Genomic DNA, 19,192 nt, shown 5'->3' with positions numbered 1-19,192 from the left:
GGGACTGGTGGGCAGCGGTGGCAGCTTTCCGCTTAAAGTCCGCGGGGCTTTCTCTGCGTGGCCGTCTCTCGGTTCATCAGAGTTCTTTCTCCTGGAACTGAGAGCTTCCGTTGTGGAGTTCGGTGGTTTTCATAGAATCACAGAATGGTTTGGGTTGGACGGGACCTTAAAGCTCATCCAGTTCCAACCATCTGCCACGGGCAGGGACACCTTCCACTAGAGCAGGTTGCTCCAAACCCCTGTGTCCAACCTGGCCTTGAACACTGCCAGGGATGGGGCAGCCACAGCTTCTCTGGGCACCCTGTGCCAGCGCCTCAGCACCCTCACAGTGAATAACTCTTCCTAATAATCGTTTTGGTGCTCTTAATTTGATCTTGATCAATGCATAGCTGCTGGCACTAGTGTTATTTCCACGTACAACTTAGAGCTGATTTAGCAAGGCCTAAAAGACAGGAATAGTGGTAAAAAGCTTAATAATTTGTTATTACCATGGAAGATGTGGTCTCCTATTCAGTTATGAAATATTAGATGCTAATGAGTTGATTATTGATGAATGCTTGTCTACAAGGGGAAGTGGAGTGAAATGTTTGCATTCCTTAACTGTGCTTTTCATGAGAGGTTTTATATTTGAACAGGAACATAGCACCAGATACAGAGCCATAAAATCAACAAAGCTGGCTCTCAGCAAGCGTCTGAAAGGTCAAAATAACAGAGAGAAGGTGGTAAAACAATTCCTCCCTGAAATGCACCTGTTCATTTCATGCTTCCTGGTTTATATTTTTGTATAAGCTGTATGTATCTGTACTCAAGTAAATACTGGCAGGTATCCAGAATGGTTGTAGAAGCTTATGCTGCTATCGGAGCAGGTTTTTAAGGATCCAAACCAGCTTTGCAGCAAGGCAGGTATTTGCTGTTCAGGGCAGCAGGGATGCCAAGACATTGAGTAATTCAGCTGGTCTTGGCCTCTGCTGAAGTGGATTGGGACAGTGGTGTCTCAGCTGTTCTGGAAAAGCAGGCTCTGATGGACTCATCTTTTCCTCAATAGTGGTCATAAGAGAAACCCTGGCTGCCAGCTGGGGATCCTGCCTGTTTTGGGGGCCAGGAGAGGGAAAACAGATATGCTTAGATATTTCCTAATATCTAATTAATTCTACCCTCTTTCAGTTTAAAGCCATTCCCCCTTGTCCTGCCCCTACATGCCTCCGTAAAATGTCTCTCTCCAGATTTCTTGCAGGCCCCCTTTAGGCTCCGGAAGCTGCTCTAGGGTATCCCTGGAGCCTCCTCATCTCCAGGCTGACCAGACCCAACTCTCTCAGCCTGTCTTCATCGGAGAGGTGCTCCAGCCCTCTGAGCATCTTTGTGGCCCTCCCAGGACCTACTCCAACACGTCCATGTATCTCTTGTGTTGGCTTCTCCAAAGCTGAATGCAGTACTGCAGGTGGGGTCTCACAAGAGCAGAGTGGAGGTGGAGAATCACCTGCTGGTCATACTGCTGGTGATGCAGCCCTCATACAGTTGGCTTTCTGGACTGCAAGCGTACGTTGCTGGGTCATATTGACTTTCTTGTCAACCAGCACCCCCAAGTTCTTCTCCTCAGGGCTGCTCTCAATCCAGTCTCCCCCAGCCTGTATTTCTGCTTGGGATTGCCCCAACCCAGGTGTAGGATAAATTCTGTCAGTGTTAAGTCTTGGATTATCTCTGAATATCTGGCGAAAAGATCTTGATAATTCCTGTGCAGTGGTGTTGCCTTGCAGTGTAGAGCATAGTGGCATTCATTTTTGCTTTTGCATGCTTTCCGAATCCTTCTGTTCTCAGATACTTTTCTAGTGTTCTTCTCTGAGTACAGAACCTGACGTAGTAGGTCGTCAGTATGTTGGATACATGTACGTTCAGTTTCTGTTCTTACACAAATGTGTACTTATACAAAATTCCATGTAATATTTTCTAACTTTTAACTAAAAAAACCCCAATTGTTAGGTGCTTCTGAATATATAGATATGGTAGTTGTTGGTGTATTACCATATTGTTAGATTAAATGTCCATTGTTTCTTTAGAAGTAGATGCCTGTAACTTTCTCAGGTTGATGCTTTCGATTACGTTATTGTAGTTGTGCTGAATATACTAATTCTTAGTAAGCTCTCTAACAAAGTTTGTGGGTTTTTGTGAGCAGCTTCCAATTGAAGATTTGTGCAGCCTGACATCCCAGTCGCTAGCTGTTACGCTGACGGCTGCAGTGCCAGAATCCACAGAGGATGTCCTTCTGAAGGGGTTTGCCATACTGGGGATGGAGGATGAAAGAGTTGAAACAGCACAGCAGGTAAGTGATGCTGAAGAGCCTCCAAGGTGCAGTAATCTTCTTCAGAGAATTTGTGAGTTTCTCTGTCTCTTGCCTAACTTTTAGTGGGCTTGTTAAATATTTGGGGATGTTTTCAAGTTGCATGAAGAGACTTGGGGGAAAAAAGTCTTAGCTCTTAAGTGATAGCTCCCATTTTGAGTGGAGTCTTTTGTGAGAGTAAGGCACCCCTTCAGTAAGGTGGTGTTGCTCATAATATAAAAGAATGTTGTGCCCCCTCCCTCCTGTTCTAATGTGACAGCCTTGTTCTTGTGCAAATAAAAACAGATTAAATCCAGTCTTTCCCATTTTAATTTAGCAGAGGAATAGAATATAATGTTTCAGTTGGAAGTAACCTGTAACCTACAACAAAAAGTTATAGTTTGTTATAGCTTGAACCGCAACACTTGATTAATAATTAAGTTCTGCAACAGCTCTTTTAGTTTTTACAGAAGCTTATCTTCATTTCATAGATCTGATTTTATTTTTAGTTGATTTCACGTGATGTCTGTATTTTTCACACCATAAAATCTCTTCTAGTTCTTCTCCTGGTTTGCTCAGGTACAAACGCAGATGGATCAGGATGAAGGTGCCAAGTACAGGTACATGTTCTTCCTCAGTTCCTTTCACTGTAAGCAATTTAAACCTTAAAGGGCTTAATCTTGTCCATAGAACTTTAGTGCACATTTGGGTTCAGCTGGCAGGGAATGGGGCAATGTGTTGAAACAGCTGAAGCTTTTCAAGGCAATGCCCCACTCACAACCTGAAGGCTACTGCCCTTGTGGCAGAGAAGTTAAAAGGGATGCAGATTTCCTTGTGAACTGCCCCGTATAAAAAAACAGATTTAAATTAGTTTGGCTTATAGACAGGGCTGTAGACCAAAGCAATCTAGGAGCTTTCATCTGCCTTTTCAGCTACTGCTGCTGCTATGGAAATGGCAACCTCTGAGGGCAAGACTGTGTAAGCAGGTGTGACTGGTAGTCATTTCTGCTCTCACCATTTGGTTCCCCAGTGACTATGGCTGTGATTCTGTATCCGCATTCCCTACATGCCTTGACACTTCTCTGAACTCCAGTTTTGAGACTTGGCATTCTCAGCTATTTTCGTCAGACTGACTTTTCTGTCAGGCTCAGAAGAACCCCTTCCCACTGACTTTCACAGTTACTCCTTGAGAGTCTGAAGTACAGCTGAATGGCTTAACCAGAGCTGCTGATGGCTTTTTTGGAAACTGGCTTGTGCTTTGAGACTTTGCAAACTTGCCCCTGGCCACAAAGAGATGCTGCTTTATTCCCCACTTCTGTTTTTCTCTGCTTTTCTTTGGTCTGTCTCTTCCTTTCTTGCTCTGACATTTGAGGACATGATGTTTCTTAAAAGTGGAGGTTTAGGTAAGCCCATGATCATATCATTATCAACCTAGAAAGAGTAGCACCCTTGCATTTTGTCAGCTGACATGTTCGTAATAGCACACAAAGGTACTTAAGTGTGCCATGGATGCAGAATGGTTAGTAGGATGTCCAATATGTAATTGTTTGCAGGAGGCCAGAGGAGCAGAAGGAAAATAAGTAACTTCTTTTCCTGAGGTACACTAAAGGGTTGCACATGACTACAGAGAATTTTGAGTTTTACTTGCTGCTTTGTATGTGGTAAAGTAGAGCTCAGAAGTTGTAGCCGACATCCAAGAGTAATTAATTTAAATAATGTTTTGGTCAAGCTGAATGATTGGCATGGTTTTAGTGATCATTTAGAGTTTATATTTGCATTGTGTGAGCCTTAGACAAACTTAGTGACATTAGATACTAGATCTATTTCTTTAAGCCTCTTTCAATCCTCTCAATAAGTTTTTGAATCCTCTGGCTAATCTTAGCTACTTTAGGACAATATAAGTGATTTCTAAATGGAAACTGAAAATTGTATAGAAGAGGAGAGCCAAATAAACACCACTGTTGGAAGCAAGGCAGGCAGAATTTGGCTCATGGCAGTAGTCAGCAGTAGTCACTATGTACTGTCCATTTAGAACAGTCTTCACGTGCTCTAGACTAGCTGTGGTGCATGCTTGCTATACGGAATGGTGGGGAAACAGAGTTACTGTGGTGGCTATTCCAAACCCTGTAACTCTGTTATTTCTGCAGGTCATGAAACATCTGCTTATTGTGCACTCTTGCTTTATGCAAGTGGGTTTTTATTCCTAGAGAGGGAAAGGTAGTTGCAGTTCCCTATAGGCAGCTGGATTTGCAAATGCAGAAAGTGAAATTTTACTACTGTTATCTGTTGATTCTTTTTTTCCAGACAGATGAGGGATTACTTGTCTGGCTTTCAGGAGCAGTGTGATGCTATCTTGAACGATGTGAATAGCGCCCTTCAGCACTTGGAGTCACTGCAAAAACAGTATCTTTTTGTGTCCACGAAGACAGGAACGCTGCATGAGGCGTGTGAACAGCTTTTGAAAGAGCAGGTAATCTTTGATGGGAGGATTACTGGAAACTTCTAAGATAGCGTAAGTGAAATTTGCTTGTATCAGGCTTGGAAAAAATTGTGAGCTGTGATGACAATCCCTCTCTTTGCTTTGGACCTCATTTTTGGTGTGTTTCACCTGCAGCTAGGCTGTCAGGCTCTGTGCAGTAAAATACTGACTATGTGTTGATACACACTGTAATCAAGAAGGATAGCCAGCTGAGGGAAGCTTTTGTAACTGATGCCTGACAAGTGCAGACTTTGAGATGAATAATTCATATCAATTAAAGAAGTATTTTGAGATGGTTGTTGCAAGAAGAAAGATTTAAATTACAAGCTTCTTTCCCAGATACTTTCTTTTACTTCATGAACTGGTCTTACAGTGATATAATAAACATGTCTTTTTAGCATGATTAGGTAAGGGAGAACTTCTTAAGACTCCAATCCTGAAATTCAGGATTTCTATAGTTCTCTCTAATAGTGATGACAGCACTGCTGTTTTTACGCAGTATTATCTGTGGAATGCTGACAAACTTGTAAAATATGTGTGTTTTTAAATACACTGTTGAGAGTAATGTGTCCTTCTCTGTTAAAAGAGAGCAAGAGGACACTGCTGCATTCTGCATCTTTTATTGCATGCACTTAGTTTCAGGTTACCTGGAGGTAGTTAACACTCGTGGGTGTTGAGAGCTGAAAGGGAGGCTGAATAATATATATATTTATACGCATATAAAATATATATTTGAACTACTTGCTAGGTTGCTGATTTTCTTTTATTTATTGTTTTTTAATAGTCAGAACTAGTTGACCTGGCTGAAAACATCCAGCAGAAACTTTCTTATTTTAATGAGCTGGAAAACATCAACACAGTAAGTATTATTTCACCATTAATAGTCTTAGAAAATGAAGGTGTACTCACCTTTTGAAGTTCGTCTCCAGCACTTAGTTACTTGGGTTCCTTACAATGATGCTTTGTCTTGTTTTCCAAAGAAATTGAATTCCCCTACGCTGTCCGTGAACAGTGAAGGATTCATTCCCATGCTGGCTAAGCTTGATGATTGTATTGCATATATTTCATCGCATGTAAGTAATTCTGTATTGATTTTGGTTAAATTTTAATAGTTCCAAAACTGTATATTTTTGTGGTGTTCCCTCCTCCCACCCCCCAAAATAGAGTAAGAAAGCAAAGACGATGGTTTATAAACTTAAATATTTACTGAATATATTTAACATTCTGCTTAATTTTTGTAAACTATTACATGTCTAGCTAGTAAAAAAAGTATTTTAAGTTTTGATAATTCTTTTTACTCTTAGTGTTTGTAATTAAAGTGAACTTTTTATTTCTTTCAGCCGAATTTTAAAGATTATCCTGTATATTTGATAAAGTTTAAACAATGCCTTTCTAAAGCTATGCACCTTATCAAGACATACACTGTGAATACACTACAGAACCTCACAAGCCAGTTAATGAAAAGGGTAAGGTGAATCAGTAAGTGGTAACTCGAGCTGTCCTGAAATGTCTATTGTAACACTATACAGTTTTCTTCTCTTTTTACTTCCTTGAGGCTGGGAGGTACCACCAGTGTTGTTTGAAAACAGGTCAGTCCTGTACCACTGTGCTTGTGTAGATTGGCCAAGTTTCAGCTGAATCTGTCAGAGAACTAGTGATTCAAAAGATTTAAAAATAGTAATAATTAAAAAGTCCTGGAAATTGAAGATGGAGAAGGAGGTGAATTGAGGTAGGTATACAGTAACCTCAGTGAAGGCCAGGGGTGGATAAATGACGGTTAGGGAGGCAGCAACCAGCCAGTCAGAGAGCATGCTTTCCTGAACCAGTTTGTGCACAGTAGCTCTGAATCAGCTCTAGTGCATGCTGCTGTCTTTTGCCAAATGGGGAGGCTGCAAAAGAGAAAGATGGGTACTGTGGGGTCTGTTTTGGAGTGGGATAGTTAGAGGCAGAAGGAGAGGTTGCAGGGAGTACTTAAAGTATACAAGAGGTGGGTGTTGTAGGATAAAAACGAAGCACAACTCTGAATTATGACATGAGTCGGTATTATATTTCAGTAAGTGTTTTTGGGTGTTCTTGGTCATCTGAATATTTCTTTTTGATAAATTTGTGTAGCTGAAGAGAATAACTGTGACAGGTTCCTATCTGTTTCGGCAGTATCTTTTGGTTAGTTTTAAAGTGTTGACAGTGACGTTAGAGAGTCACAGGGAAGAGTTAGGTGCTTTATTCCCACTCACTCCAGTGGGATTTAGGCATAAAGATGAGTAGGGAGGTTTTTTGTTTCATTAAAATGTTAATAATTTCGTGCTGCAGTATTTTGGCAGAGGAGAAAGGAGAGGGAAATGTCTCTTTCTACCCACTTTATTTCTCCAATTAATTTTTGTATGCCTTGTGCTCAGTCCTATTACAGGCAAACTTGTCGTGAGAGATAACCAGTGAAATAGAAAGTGAGAACTGACAGACATAACAGAGGGAGACTTTAGACAATCTTATTGGAAACTTGCTAAGGATACTCATGGAGTGAAGATTTTGTTTGGTACAAAACTGGTTTTAAAGAAAACAACATAGAATGATTAGATGCCAACGGATTTCCATGACTAAGCTAAATTCAAGCAGAATTGGACATTTCTCTTAATAAGCATGTCTACAGAAAGAAGTGAAACCTCATTTCTGGATTTGAACTGCTGCTTAGCAGTTTTAAGTCAGGAAGGAGACCTCTTTTAGGATTCAGATGACCTTTTCCTTCCCATCTACATGGGGGTTTTGTGGATGTTTTGCACATTTGTCTGAAACACCTAATATCTTCTTTCTGCTAGAAATGCAGTAGTGGACCAGTGGTCTTTAGTGGTGATCAAGCATTGAGATTTACTGTTGCAACACAACAAGAGGAAAGGGACTGATAAGATCTAGATGTTCTTTGTTAGTTCTCACATGTGAGTGTTTGGGGATTTTGATCAGTGTTTGTAGAAAGATGATTAGATTGCTCAAAGAGATGAAAATAGGTGGGGAAGATGGAAGATTTTCCTGTCCCCACCTTGTTTCAAGGGGAGGCCATCTGCTTTTCTCTCTAATCAGCTGGGATAAAGGGAAAAAAGCCTGCTGGCTAAAGTGGGTCTCTGCTCTGTTTCGTTAGTGCTTTGTCTAAGTCCAAGGGGTCTGCCTGGATAAGCTGGGGAGCCCCAGGGGTAACTGGCTCAAAACTTGACTTTCCAATTGAAGCTTGAATGTGAGCTGAAACTCAGCTTCTCCAGCCTGGGACTGGCACATAAAAGGGAAATTTTGTTCCATTTTAGTACTACGGATTAAGGAGCCACAATCTGTGGCAGATCCAAAGAAAATTGCTGACTCTAATGAAGAGTCATAGAATGGTTTGGGTTGGAAAGGACCTTAAGATCACCTAGTTCCAACCCCCCTGCCATGGGCAGGGCTACCTCACACTAGACCATGTTGACCAAGGCTCTGTCCAGCCTGGCCTTGAATGGCATAATTACTGAAAATGTTAATTTTGCTACAGAGACTGTTGGTTGAAGCTTTTGTTCTGGATTTTTGTTCTTCCATCTGGCTTTACCTGAGTTCTGAAACAAGAAAGCTTTTCTAGGTAGAAAGTGGCAAAGAGCTGTTCTTCTGGCAGTATGAGTATAAAGAACCAATAATCTGTTTTAGAGCCTATTACGTCAGCCATTAACTATTAGAAGCAAAATGCAGTATTTTCCTTTTTAACCAGTTAATCATCTCTTCTTTCAGGATCCTTCAGCTGTGCCAAGTTCTGACAATGCCTTCACACTGTTTTATGTAAAGTTCAGAGCAGCTGCTCCCAAAGTCAGAGTAAGTAGGCTGGTAACTAATTGTAACAGGAAGCTATGAAAATGGGGTTCAAATTGTTTAGTAGTGTGAATGCAAGGATTGCATATTATGCAAGTGTGAATGTCCAAAGATTGTATATTGTGTCCATAGGAAAAATACCAAAAACTGTTTTCCAATTACTGTAAAAAATGGTTTACTGATAATACTTCTTTCTTTTTATTGAGTAGACACTTATTGAACAAGTAGAGCAAAGATCTGAAAAAATGCCAGAGTGAGTATGTCTACACAATTTATTTTCAACAGTTCTAAGTTTTGCAGATCTTTTAAGTACTGATTAATACATTATTTGTTTAAAAGAGTTCTAAAAATTGACATTATTATCCTAAAATAGGGTATTAGTATGAATTTTATGTTTAATAGAAAATGAGCTTCAGGATGCAGTTACTATTTTAATTTCTTCTCTAGGTATCAACAAGTTCTCAATGAAATCCATCAATGTTACCTCGACCAGAGGGAGCTTTTGCTTGGTCCAAGTATCGCTAGCACTGTTACAGAACTAACCAGTCAGAACAACAGAGATCATTGTGCTCTGGTGGGTAAAGTAGTCATGTGTTGTGGGGGTTTTGTTATGTTTTAATCCGCCCTCCCCCAAGTAAAATGTACTTATTTAATAGTTATTTACATGCAGAATTGTCACTTTTGTTTGTGGTTTTGGATCATTAAAATTTTACTAATATTTTCAAGTAATGCATGTTTTGTGAAAGATTATTCTGTAAAAACTCTTTTCTGCTACCAACCTCACAAAGGAGGATTTGCAGGAGCATAAAATGTGGTTACTTAAATTTCATCAGAAACAAAAAGGCACAGAAGTTGCACAATGAGCTTTTATTCTGTTAGTAACATTTTTTCAGTGCTTAGTTTTGTAGTCGATCTCAGTTTTTAAATTTGCAATGCTTCCATTTAACCATAGCTGTAGTAGTAGTAATAATAATACAATATATAATATGATGATAAAATACACAATAATATCTGTAATGCCTCCTGTGCTACTGATGCCAGGAAAATTACTTAATAATCAAGTATTTGTATTTCTGTAAATACAGGTACGGAGCGGTTGTGCCTTTATGGTCCATGTATGCCAGGATGAACACCAGCTTTACAATGAGTTCTTCACAAAACCAACACCAAAACTGGAGTAGGTGGTACATGCTGGTTTTGTTTTACTGCATGTTGTATTTACTGTGCTGTGATATAGCAGAGAGTGTTATACAGCAAATAGGGTTGTACTGAAGTGGTTTGGTAAGAACTAGCAAGAAAAGAACCCCAAACTTAATCACTTTGTGTCAGAATTTGGTGTTCTTTTGTTTTTTTAATTTTTTTTTTCCTCAAGCAAAGGTGATAGTTTACTTTCCCCATAAATAATCTATGTAAATGCTCTGTAGATGGTCTGAAAGGGATAAAGGCATATGGTTGCTCTGGAAATAGCAACTGTAAACTGTAGAAGTGTACAGTGCTACAGCTCTCAACTGGTTTTGTACTGCCTCTATGCCAGTGGTTTGCACAACCAGTAGCAGAAATACTTTTCATTTACTTTGGTGTAAAATTAAGGTGATGTCATTTTTCACCAAGGATTTAGTGTTAGTGAGCTGCCCTTACTGTCAAGGAATATTTGCATGTGTCTGTATGTGGGCTGAACAGAAGGCAGGGTAGTGGGCACCTGACAAGAACAGTACCTGTGTACCTGTATATGGTCTGCCTGGATCTAGAAGAGGGACAGGTTGTTGTCTTTGCATGATGATGGCATTATGAAAGTTTTTTGCAACAGACCTGTAATATTAGAGCAATTGAGTAGATTATGCCCCTTCTCCAATTGGCTGGTATGTTTTTATAATTATATTTAATTTTGAAATTAAATGCAGCTTATGTTCCCTTTCTAACTATTAATGTTCATAAATAAAGTATATTCCTATTAATGTAACAAAACACTCGTTTTGAGTGTTGTATTATCTTAAATCAAGTGCAGCTTGACTTGACTAAGTGTAACCTGGAAAAAATACTGCCCATTACCTTCCCCATCCTCTAAGCCTATAGGAAAGCTGTAAACACATACTAGAAATAAGCCACAGGGGCAGAGTAGTAGCAGTCTTTCTCTTTTCTAAGAAATTGAGGTTTTGTTTGGGACATGCTCAGGATTTGAGGTGACTTAACTAAATTGGCTTAAGAACCAATTTAGCTATCTCAGTCCAAATCCTGAAGTAAACATCTCTAATGGTTAACAGTTAAAAATGCTGTTCAGACAGAAATTTCATCCCTATTGCACTTCACACCAAGAATGAGAATAGGTTTCTAATTATTTTTGAATCTTGATGGAAAGTAGCTTTACCTCCTTTGTAAGAACTTGCTTCTCTTTTTTGCCTAAATCTAGGTAAAGTATTTTGAGGAAAATGTTTCAAATATTATCTACTTTATTAGGTTTTTCTTAGTTACAGAATAACCTTTCTTTTTTCTGAAGTGCTGTGGTGCTCTGAAGACATAATAGCTAGGTATCTATGTACAGATAAAGGAGTTTACAAAAATCTAGCCAAGACTAGAGATCTGAGGTTGAGTGTGGTATTTAACAGTAAGGCTGCTGAAGCTTTCTCCTGTGTTTCTGCTTTTAACACGGAGAGTTACTGTTTCATCAAGTTGTTTGTATAGCTATAGAATACAGGAGAGACCTTCAGAATATTTCTTCTGTGAACACTCTCTCGTGAGCGTTTTTTGTCCACAGTCTGAAAGGAACTGAAATGACCTTGTCCTATTGTCAGATATTCTTTGTGAATTAGGAAAAAAAATTACAGTGCAGTAAACTTGTCAACTGTACCGCGCTGTAAATACTTACATGTTCTCAGTGTTTATATTTCCAAGTCTAACTGGGGAATTACTTGAATTTTCAGCTACTGGCAACAGCATTATTAGCTAATCTGTGATTAGCGACGGGAGCATTGAGAATGGCATAAATGCCTAGAATGAATGTTGCTGGCATCTTAACCAAAATATGCATCATTTTGAACAGGAAAGAAAAAAAATAAGTCAAAGTGGGATTCCTGGTGTTTCATTTTGCATCCATATCATAACATCAGTTGCATGAGAAAGTGTCCCCTGCAATACTGGAAGTTGTTACAGAAAAGGTTACCAGGGTTCTCCCCTCGTGTCCCTCTTCTGGTTCTAATAAACCATTGAATACTTGTAATCAGATGAACCTTTTCTCAAGGGGAAATTTGGGGTATGGTTCAGAGCTCAGCAGGACGTATCTTTACACAGAAGCCAGGTAAACCAGTTGTCAATATCTTCCCTTTGAGACAGGTTGAGTTGTTTTTTGTTTTGTCTTGGTTAGTTGGTTGGTTGTTTGATTTTAAAATTAGAATTAAAAACTGTACCATTGCTTTAAGCAGTTGGTATCCCACATCTCCTAAAAGACTTTGTAGGATATCAGGGATTCATGTTTTAAACAGTCCTTTCTAAAGTCTTCTATGATACTTGTTGCATTGTTTTCTCACTCTCCTTTAAAAATCTTTGTTATAGAATAATCCATGTTTGTGATAAAATTTTATTTTGGTATTGCAGGATCCTGAAAGTGTTTTGCTTTGTTTTATTTTTATTTCATAGTGAACTCTTGGAGAAGTTGTGTCTTTCGTTGTATGATGTCCTGAGGCCAATGATCATCCATGTCATTCACTTAGAGACGCTTTCTGAACTCTGTGGGATTCTCAAGAATGAGATGCTTGAAGATCATGTACAGAACAATGGTAACTGATAGATGGAACGTGATTGTCTTTAACTTTCATCTTAACTGATAAAATTCTTAAATTCCATGGCAAAAAACCAACAAAACAGCTGAGCTTTTTTTTTAACAAGTCTTAAACATGTCAAAGATGAGGTATGGTTATTTTAAATAAATTTTTTTTTTTTTCATTTATAATGAAAGGTCTGTATTACTGATGTTATAGAGCCCTATTTTCTCTAGATTGCACAAATGCAAGCAAGCAACCATCCAGTGCATATATGTGCACCAGGATAGATCTAAATGACCTTCTCAAATAAATGAATTGCTTTGCTTGGCCCTACTAATGTATCATCCGTGTGGAGCTTTCTGCATCCATTACGATAAAACAAAGGAATGCAAACTTTATTTTTTTTATTCTTCTTGACCTAGTGTTTCCCAGACTAGAAACTGTAACTTCAACAGAGGAGTTACTTAGCTGGTAGAGGTTTTGGAGTTTTGGAAGTGTTCAGAGCTCACAGTCTCATAGAAGTGAGCTGACCATCAGAAAAAAATCTGGTATCTCATTTCCTTAGTGTGACCAGAATCAATTCACAATCTTAATCCTGCATCAAGCGACAAACAGAAATTATTCTTGGTTGCTGGTATATAACACAACACAATTCCTTCTCTCTGATGCTGTGCCAATGTCATGAAGAATTGCTCATTTTCCTGGAAGTAGAATTGTAACACTCTTTGGAATGAGATAAAAATTGATGACATAATCTTTTGGCTAATCTTAAGAAGTGATTTTCTACTACTTAAACTTAGGCTGATACGATAGTTCTTAAGTTAGACATGAGCTGCTTTGGATCATCTGTTCTGGTAGGTAGATGAGTTAGCTTGTCAACTCACAACAGTCACACGTGCAGGCTTTGGCTATGACAGAACCAACGCATGTTGATTTGGTGACCAGACTGAAATGCCACTTGACATACCCAGGTTTGAAATAATTAGAATGCTTATTTCTAACATGGCATCTGATTACATCGGTGTGAGATTGCATTTGCACAATCTAATGAAAATTTGGGGAGCTGAAGCAACTGTAGTGTGGAGTTCAGTAATTGTAGTAGTTTGTCACAGATCTGTCTGCATGATGCTGTTGCAAAAATAGGCTGACTTCATCTGCAGCAAGGCAGTTTTGTGGCTGTTCTATATGTGATGCTTCAAACTTCTGTGTCTATAAGCTTGTTTTGTAATGAAATTAACAAATTTGTGCCTTTTTTTTTGCCTTTGTCAGCTGAACAACTGGGTGCATTTGCAGCTGGTGTCAAGCAGATGTTAGAAGACGTACAAGAACGCCTTGTCTATAGGACTCATATTTACATTCAGACTGATATCACAGGCTACAAGCCTGCTCCGGGTGATCTTGCGTATCCAGACAAGTTGGAAATGATGGAGGTATAGCATCAGGGTTTTTTTATTGTCCTTGACTGGTTTACTTTTTATATGCTGTATATACAGTTGTGCAGTGTAGTGCTTTGCAGAGGTGGTTTTGCAGTTCTTAGATGTGTTATGTATTACTGGTACTATCAAACTGGCACTGACTGATTAAATTATGACCCTAAACTAGATGTCAGAGGACACTTTATGTCAAATTTTGGTAAAACTGGCAATAGTTCTCATAGTTAACACTTTATATAAACCTGAATCTTCTACATTTTCTCTCATAACAGTAAATTTTTGTTTAAGTTCAGAAGTAGTAGGTATTTCCCAGTGTATTTTCTAGTTGAGCTGGAGGTGAAGACAGCTTGTTGTCAGAGTTGAAGCTTTAGACAGATACAGTTAGCTGCAAGTTTGTTTTCAGAATTATTGGCCAACTGCTGTTTGGTACATGTGTGTACGCTATGCTCAGACAGTATAAGGGGAGACTAGCTTGTACCTTTCAATAATTTAACATGGCAGCGATGGTTTCCAGTAGCCTTTTTCAAGTTCTTATCAGTATTAGCTATTTTTTGTAGTCATTCCAAGCCCTTTGAGTCAATGTTCCTCTTGAAAGGAATCAAACTAATTCTATTTACTAATTCTACTTTGAAAGGTTAATACTTTATTGATGACAGATTTCAAAATGAAACTACTCATAGAAATAAAAAAGTGACCAATGAAAGACTTTAAATTAGCAGAGCAAACTGCATCTGATTTGCAACTGGAAAGTTTTATTACATGGAAGGGATTAAGCACAATATAGACCCCTCTTGAAATAACAGTTGTCATTCACTTTATAATGAGAAGGCCAAGCTGTCAAAGGATTAAGATGACTAAGAATAGCAATTCCAGCATGGACTGGCAAGATCCAGATTTTATTGCTCTATTCTGCTTTCCGCTTAGAAAATTGTAGGACTTACTGCAGCTGACCAGTTGGTAGAGAAGCTGTTGTTTGGCTTAAGAATCAGAGCATTACTTACATAAAACACAGAAGCTTCATAGGTATATATAATACCTGTATGTGTATTTTGCTGTGGGCTTGAAAAAATCAACGTTGTGTAACTGTACTTTATTGTGTTCCATTCTTGCTTGTAAACAGACAAACACTGAAAGAAACTCCTTAGTTCTGAACTCATGTTGCAATAATTTTGTTTTAATACATGTCTAAAGCTTTTATTGTGTTACAGTTTATGCTTTGGTGGGGACATTCATGGGTTTTTTAGGAAAGCATTTACAAATCCTGAAGCTAGTGAGTCTGTAGGATACTTGCCCTTTATATTGAAAGTTTAAGGACTAATAAGCTTTTGAAGAAAAAGCAAAAATAATAATTGGGAAGCCCACCACACAAAATGTAGCTAAATGAGATCTGTATGTTGGCAAGAACTAGTGATCAGAAGTTTGACCAGCATTAACTATTAGGAGTGCAGGCTTGTTTGTTTATTTGTTTTCTAAATTGATGTGAATAGAACTGGGTAAAAAAAATCATTGTGAGTACATTTTAATGTTAGCTGTAACTTCTATGGGCAAGCAATGCAGGTACTTAGTCTATACAAGACCTTATTTTCTAAGTAGGGTCCTCTGGCTGTTCAGTTAGGAGGAAGAAGAAAGGGAATTTTTCAGTTAATTCTAAATCAAGAAATTATGCTGCTTTTCATATGTCCTCAAAAAACTCCAGTTTTTACCTCGTTTGACATTCATTTTGCTACTTGATTGCTTTTAAATCTTAAGACCTTGCTATTTAGAGAGTAAATGAATTATTAAAATGTTAAAAGCACAGGGCAGAAATATTTCTTGTGCTGTTCTGCTCAAATATTAATGCAGTTATTTGCCCATTCTTGCTGTCTCTCACTGCTTTGAAGCAGACCAAGTAATAAAAAATGTTGAAGTGTGGAAGTGTTGAGTAATGTTAGGGGAAAGCTTCTTGTTGAACTCCTGCAGGGAATAAACTAGTGAGTACTTCAGGGCCATTTGCACGTATCATTTATAGGAATAAAGCCATCACAGAATTTATCTGTATGAAATTCAGGTGAATGTTGAATTGGGTTTGGGTTCCCCTATTTGAGTTTCTCTTTCTAGGCGGCTTCACAGGTTATTATTTAGAGATCAGTAAACGCAGGCAAAATGGAAAGAACAGTGCTTTACTCAGATCTGTGTAATACTTGTGAAGCTTAAATTGATACTGAAATGTTTCTGCTACTGTTTTGGAAACATCTGTCTGTTTCTTTTAATGTCTTTGAAACACTGGGGAGCTGAGTATAGCTGACTCCTTTTGCAATTTAGTGTGCTTTTCTCTATTATAATGAAAGCAGTGTAATGCTGCTTAAATTAAGGAGAAAAAAAAATTACAGTGTTGTGGTATATCTTCCTCTGCAGCAAATTGCACAGAGTTTAAAAGAGGAACAGAAGAAGCTGCCATCTGAAGCTTCGTTTTCAGATGTCCGGCTAGAAGATCCTGAGTCCTGCAGCCTAGTTAAATCTGGTATGAAATAGATCACATGTTGTCAAATTAATGCATAAAGCTCCTGGAGAGCAAGTATTAACTTGAACCATTGATGAGAAACTTGCATGTATCTTAAAGGGTTATTTTCCTTGAGAAGTTCATGAGAGATTTTGAGAAGTAAACTTTGTCTCGGGGTTCTTAACTTTTTTTTTTTTTTAATGAGAAGAACTTAATCTTGTTCTTTGTGTGGCATTTCTTTGTGCTTCCAGTGCAGTCTATTCTGTGAAGCAACTACTTGTATAGCTGACAGCATCTATTGTACTTTGTATAAAACTGAGCCATGGTATTCTCTACTGCAAAGTAGCCTTACCAGCAAGATGTATACTTACGGATTCCTCTGTTTGTTAGCTGTGCTAAGATGTGCCAAGAGTGGTTTGGTGTGTCAGGCACGTCTCCTAAATGAATGCTTTGAGCATCTAGGAGTGTCTTTGTGCATGCCTTTAACTGGGAAGGCAGCTTCTTCCTTTGAATGTGTTTTTGCTTACTGAAACTAGTCAGTAATTTTAGCTGTTTACAATAATTCAGAATATAGACCTTGACTTTTCAAATATGTGACCTGTGTGCCTATAAATTACAGTGAACTGGAAGCAAATTCCAAGAAACATGGCTTTTTAGATGTCAGTTATTTGAGTGTTGCAAACCCTTTAAATTTTTGTCTAAGAGCCATAAAGAATTTATCCCTCTATTTTTAAATTGTTCAGAATGCTACAGTGTTATTTCTTGCAGCAGCACCTTTTTCAGCTCTTCGTCAGTTGTTCCTTATATTCCTTTTCATTGCTGGGTAGTTTCTAGCTTTTCGCTTGCAAGGCCTGCAAAGGTCTTTCTGGCTGTCTCTAGCTGGACTCCATAAATTGTGTTGAGAGTGGAGTACATCTTGCTTCAAGTCAGATGTGTGGCATTCACAAATTCTATAAATCCCACCTGCATTCAGGAGGTGGAAGGAACCTGTATGGTGTAATTTGAAGATAAGTGTTTGAGATAATTGGGATTATTTGCCCTTCAAAGGTGCCTCTCCCATTTCAGTGCCTGCAGGAGAAGCTGAAGTGACTAATAAATAGCCTAGGAACCTCAAACTGACAGCTGAGGTCTTACGTGCCTTCTAATTACTGTGACAATAAATATTGTTGAAAAAGGTAGAAAGATATTGCTAAATTATTTTAGACAATTCCTGCACTGATGACACAAAAACTTCTTAAGTGCTTATTCTGTCATAAGGTAAAACTTAAAATTTTACCTGTTTGGTTGCTAATTGGAATTGGAGTTCTGATGCTACTGGCTCAGCTGTTTCCCAGGATTTAAGGACAAAATGAAAGTAACACAAGACTTCTGTCTGTCACGTGTTGTGCAAATCCATTTTGAGCATACAGAATTATTACAGAGGAGCACTTTTTTATGTTTACAACCCGCTCACCACAAAATTGGTTTTGCCATTATTTCTTCTGTTATTAACATGATATTTAAACTGTATACTTTCTGCAACTGTTTAATCCATGTTTAATCCAGGATTATCTCCAGCAGAAAGGAAAGTATCACAAAGTAAAATTCATAGGATCATAGAATACCAGGTTGGAAGGGACCTCAAGGATCATCTGGTCCAACCTTTCTAGGCAAGCATGAGCTAGACTAGATGTCCAGGCACCCTGTCCAGCCAGATCTTAAATGTCCACTGTTGGGGAATCCACCACTTCCCCGGGGAGATTATTCCAATGGCTGATTGTTCTTATTGTGAAAAATTTTCCTCTTGTGTCCAATCAAAATCTCCCCAGGAGTAACTTGTACCCATTACCTCATATCTTTTCCATGTGATGCCTTGTAAAAAGGGCATCTCCATCATCTTTGTAGCCACTCTTCGAAAATTGGAACATGGTGATAAGGTCTCCCCTAAGCCTTCGTTAGGCCAAAAAATCCAGCCTTTCCGTGTGCAACAGGTGCCCAGCCTTTGATCGCTTCTGTGGACCGTCTTCAGCCTGTCCACATCTTTTTTGTATAGTGGGGTAGTGGGGACCAAGAAATTGATTGAATGAAGGTTTTTTTTAATCTTTTTTTTTCCTTTTTCTTCTTTCTTTCCTGAGCAATTCCTGTAGTTGGTCACTAACCATTTTTTTTTCTCCTGTGTTTTTTTTTTCCACAGTAAATTTTTTAATCATTTCAGCTGTTGAGCTAAGCTGGGGGGAGGGTGCATCCTTGGAAACATGCCTGTAAAACTAACTCATTAAAATAGGTCAAGCTGGGCCATGCCTGAAAGCAAATTCATGTCTTTCACAGCCACGTGCTCTATACACATCAGAAATATAGTACTGACTGCTCAGAAGGAAAAAAAAAAACCAAGCCAAACCTAACCTCTTTGGGTGCAATAAAGTATGTCATATTACTGTGGAGTCAGGATAAAGTGCAGTTGATATGAAGCCTCTCCTGTGAAGTCAGGCTGAGAGAGTTGGGCGTGTTCAGCCTGCAGAAGGCTTGGGGGAGACCTTAGAGCAGCTTCCAGTGGCTAAAGGGGGCCTACAAGAAATCTGGAGAGGAACTTTTTACAAGGGCATGCAGTGACAAGGGGGAATGGCTTTAACCTGAAAGAGGGGAGATTCAGATTAGGTATTAGGAAAAAATTCTTTGTTGTGAGGGTGGTGAGACACTGGCACAGGTTGCCCAGAGAAACTGTGGCTGCCCCATCCCTGGCATTGTTCAAGGCCAGGCTGGATGGGGCTTTGGGCAACGTGGTCTAGTGGAAGGTGTCTCTACCCATGGCAGGGTGGTTGGAACTAGATAAGCTCTAAGGTCCCTACTAATCCAAACCATTCTATGATATTGCAGTTGTCTTCAGTTAGGAGAGATGGTCAGGTTTTTCACCTGTGTGTTTTACTTTTAAACAGG

At 38.8% G+C, this 19,192-nt stretch overlaps 1 protein-coding gene across 1 annotated transcript in view; it reads left to right on the top strand.

The window, feature by feature from the left end:
- Positions 1-2,170: 2,170 nt before the first annotated feature.
- Positions 2,171-19,192, top strand: part of COG3 (component of oligomeric golgi complex 3) — a gene marked incomplete at its 5' end in the record, with an annotated part of 28,308 nt that continues 11,286 nt past the window's right edge. The window contains 14 exons of the mRNA XM_010021758.1: positions 2,171-2,317; positions 2,873-2,934; positions 4,619-4,784; positions 5,578-5,652; positions 5,774-5,866; positions 6,134-6,259; positions 8,535-8,615; positions 8,822-8,865; positions 9,060-9,186; positions 9,698-9,789; positions 12,243-12,382; positions 13,637-13,797; positions 16,195-16,300; positions 17,905-17,913. Of these exons, the coding sequence (XP_010020060.1) occupies positions 2,171-2,317; positions 2,873-2,934; positions 4,619-4,784; positions 5,578-5,652; positions 5,774-5,866; positions 6,134-6,259; positions 8,535-8,615; positions 8,822-8,865; positions 9,060-9,186; positions 9,698-9,789; positions 12,243-12,382; positions 13,637-13,797; positions 16,195-16,300; positions 17,905-17,913 (1,429 nt within the window). The remainder of the gene's footprint in view (positions 2,318-2,872; positions 2,935-4,618; positions 4,785-5,577; positions 5,653-5,773; positions 5,867-6,133; positions 6,260-8,534; positions 8,616-8,821; positions 8,866-9,059; positions 9,187-9,697; positions 9,790-12,242; positions 12,383-13,636; positions 13,798-16,194; positions 16,301-17,904; positions 17,914-19,192) is intronic.

This window comes from Nestor notabilis, unplaced genomic scaffold, assembly GCF_000696875.1.
Source record: "Nestor notabilis isolate BGI_N333 unplaced genomic scaffold, ASM69687v1 scaffold5629, whole genome shotgun sequence".
Lineage (NCBI taxonomy): Eukaryota > Metazoa > Chordata > Aves > Psittaciformes > Psittacidae > Nestor > Nestor notabilis.
This window is presented reverse-complemented; position numbering and strand designations above follow the sequence as displayed.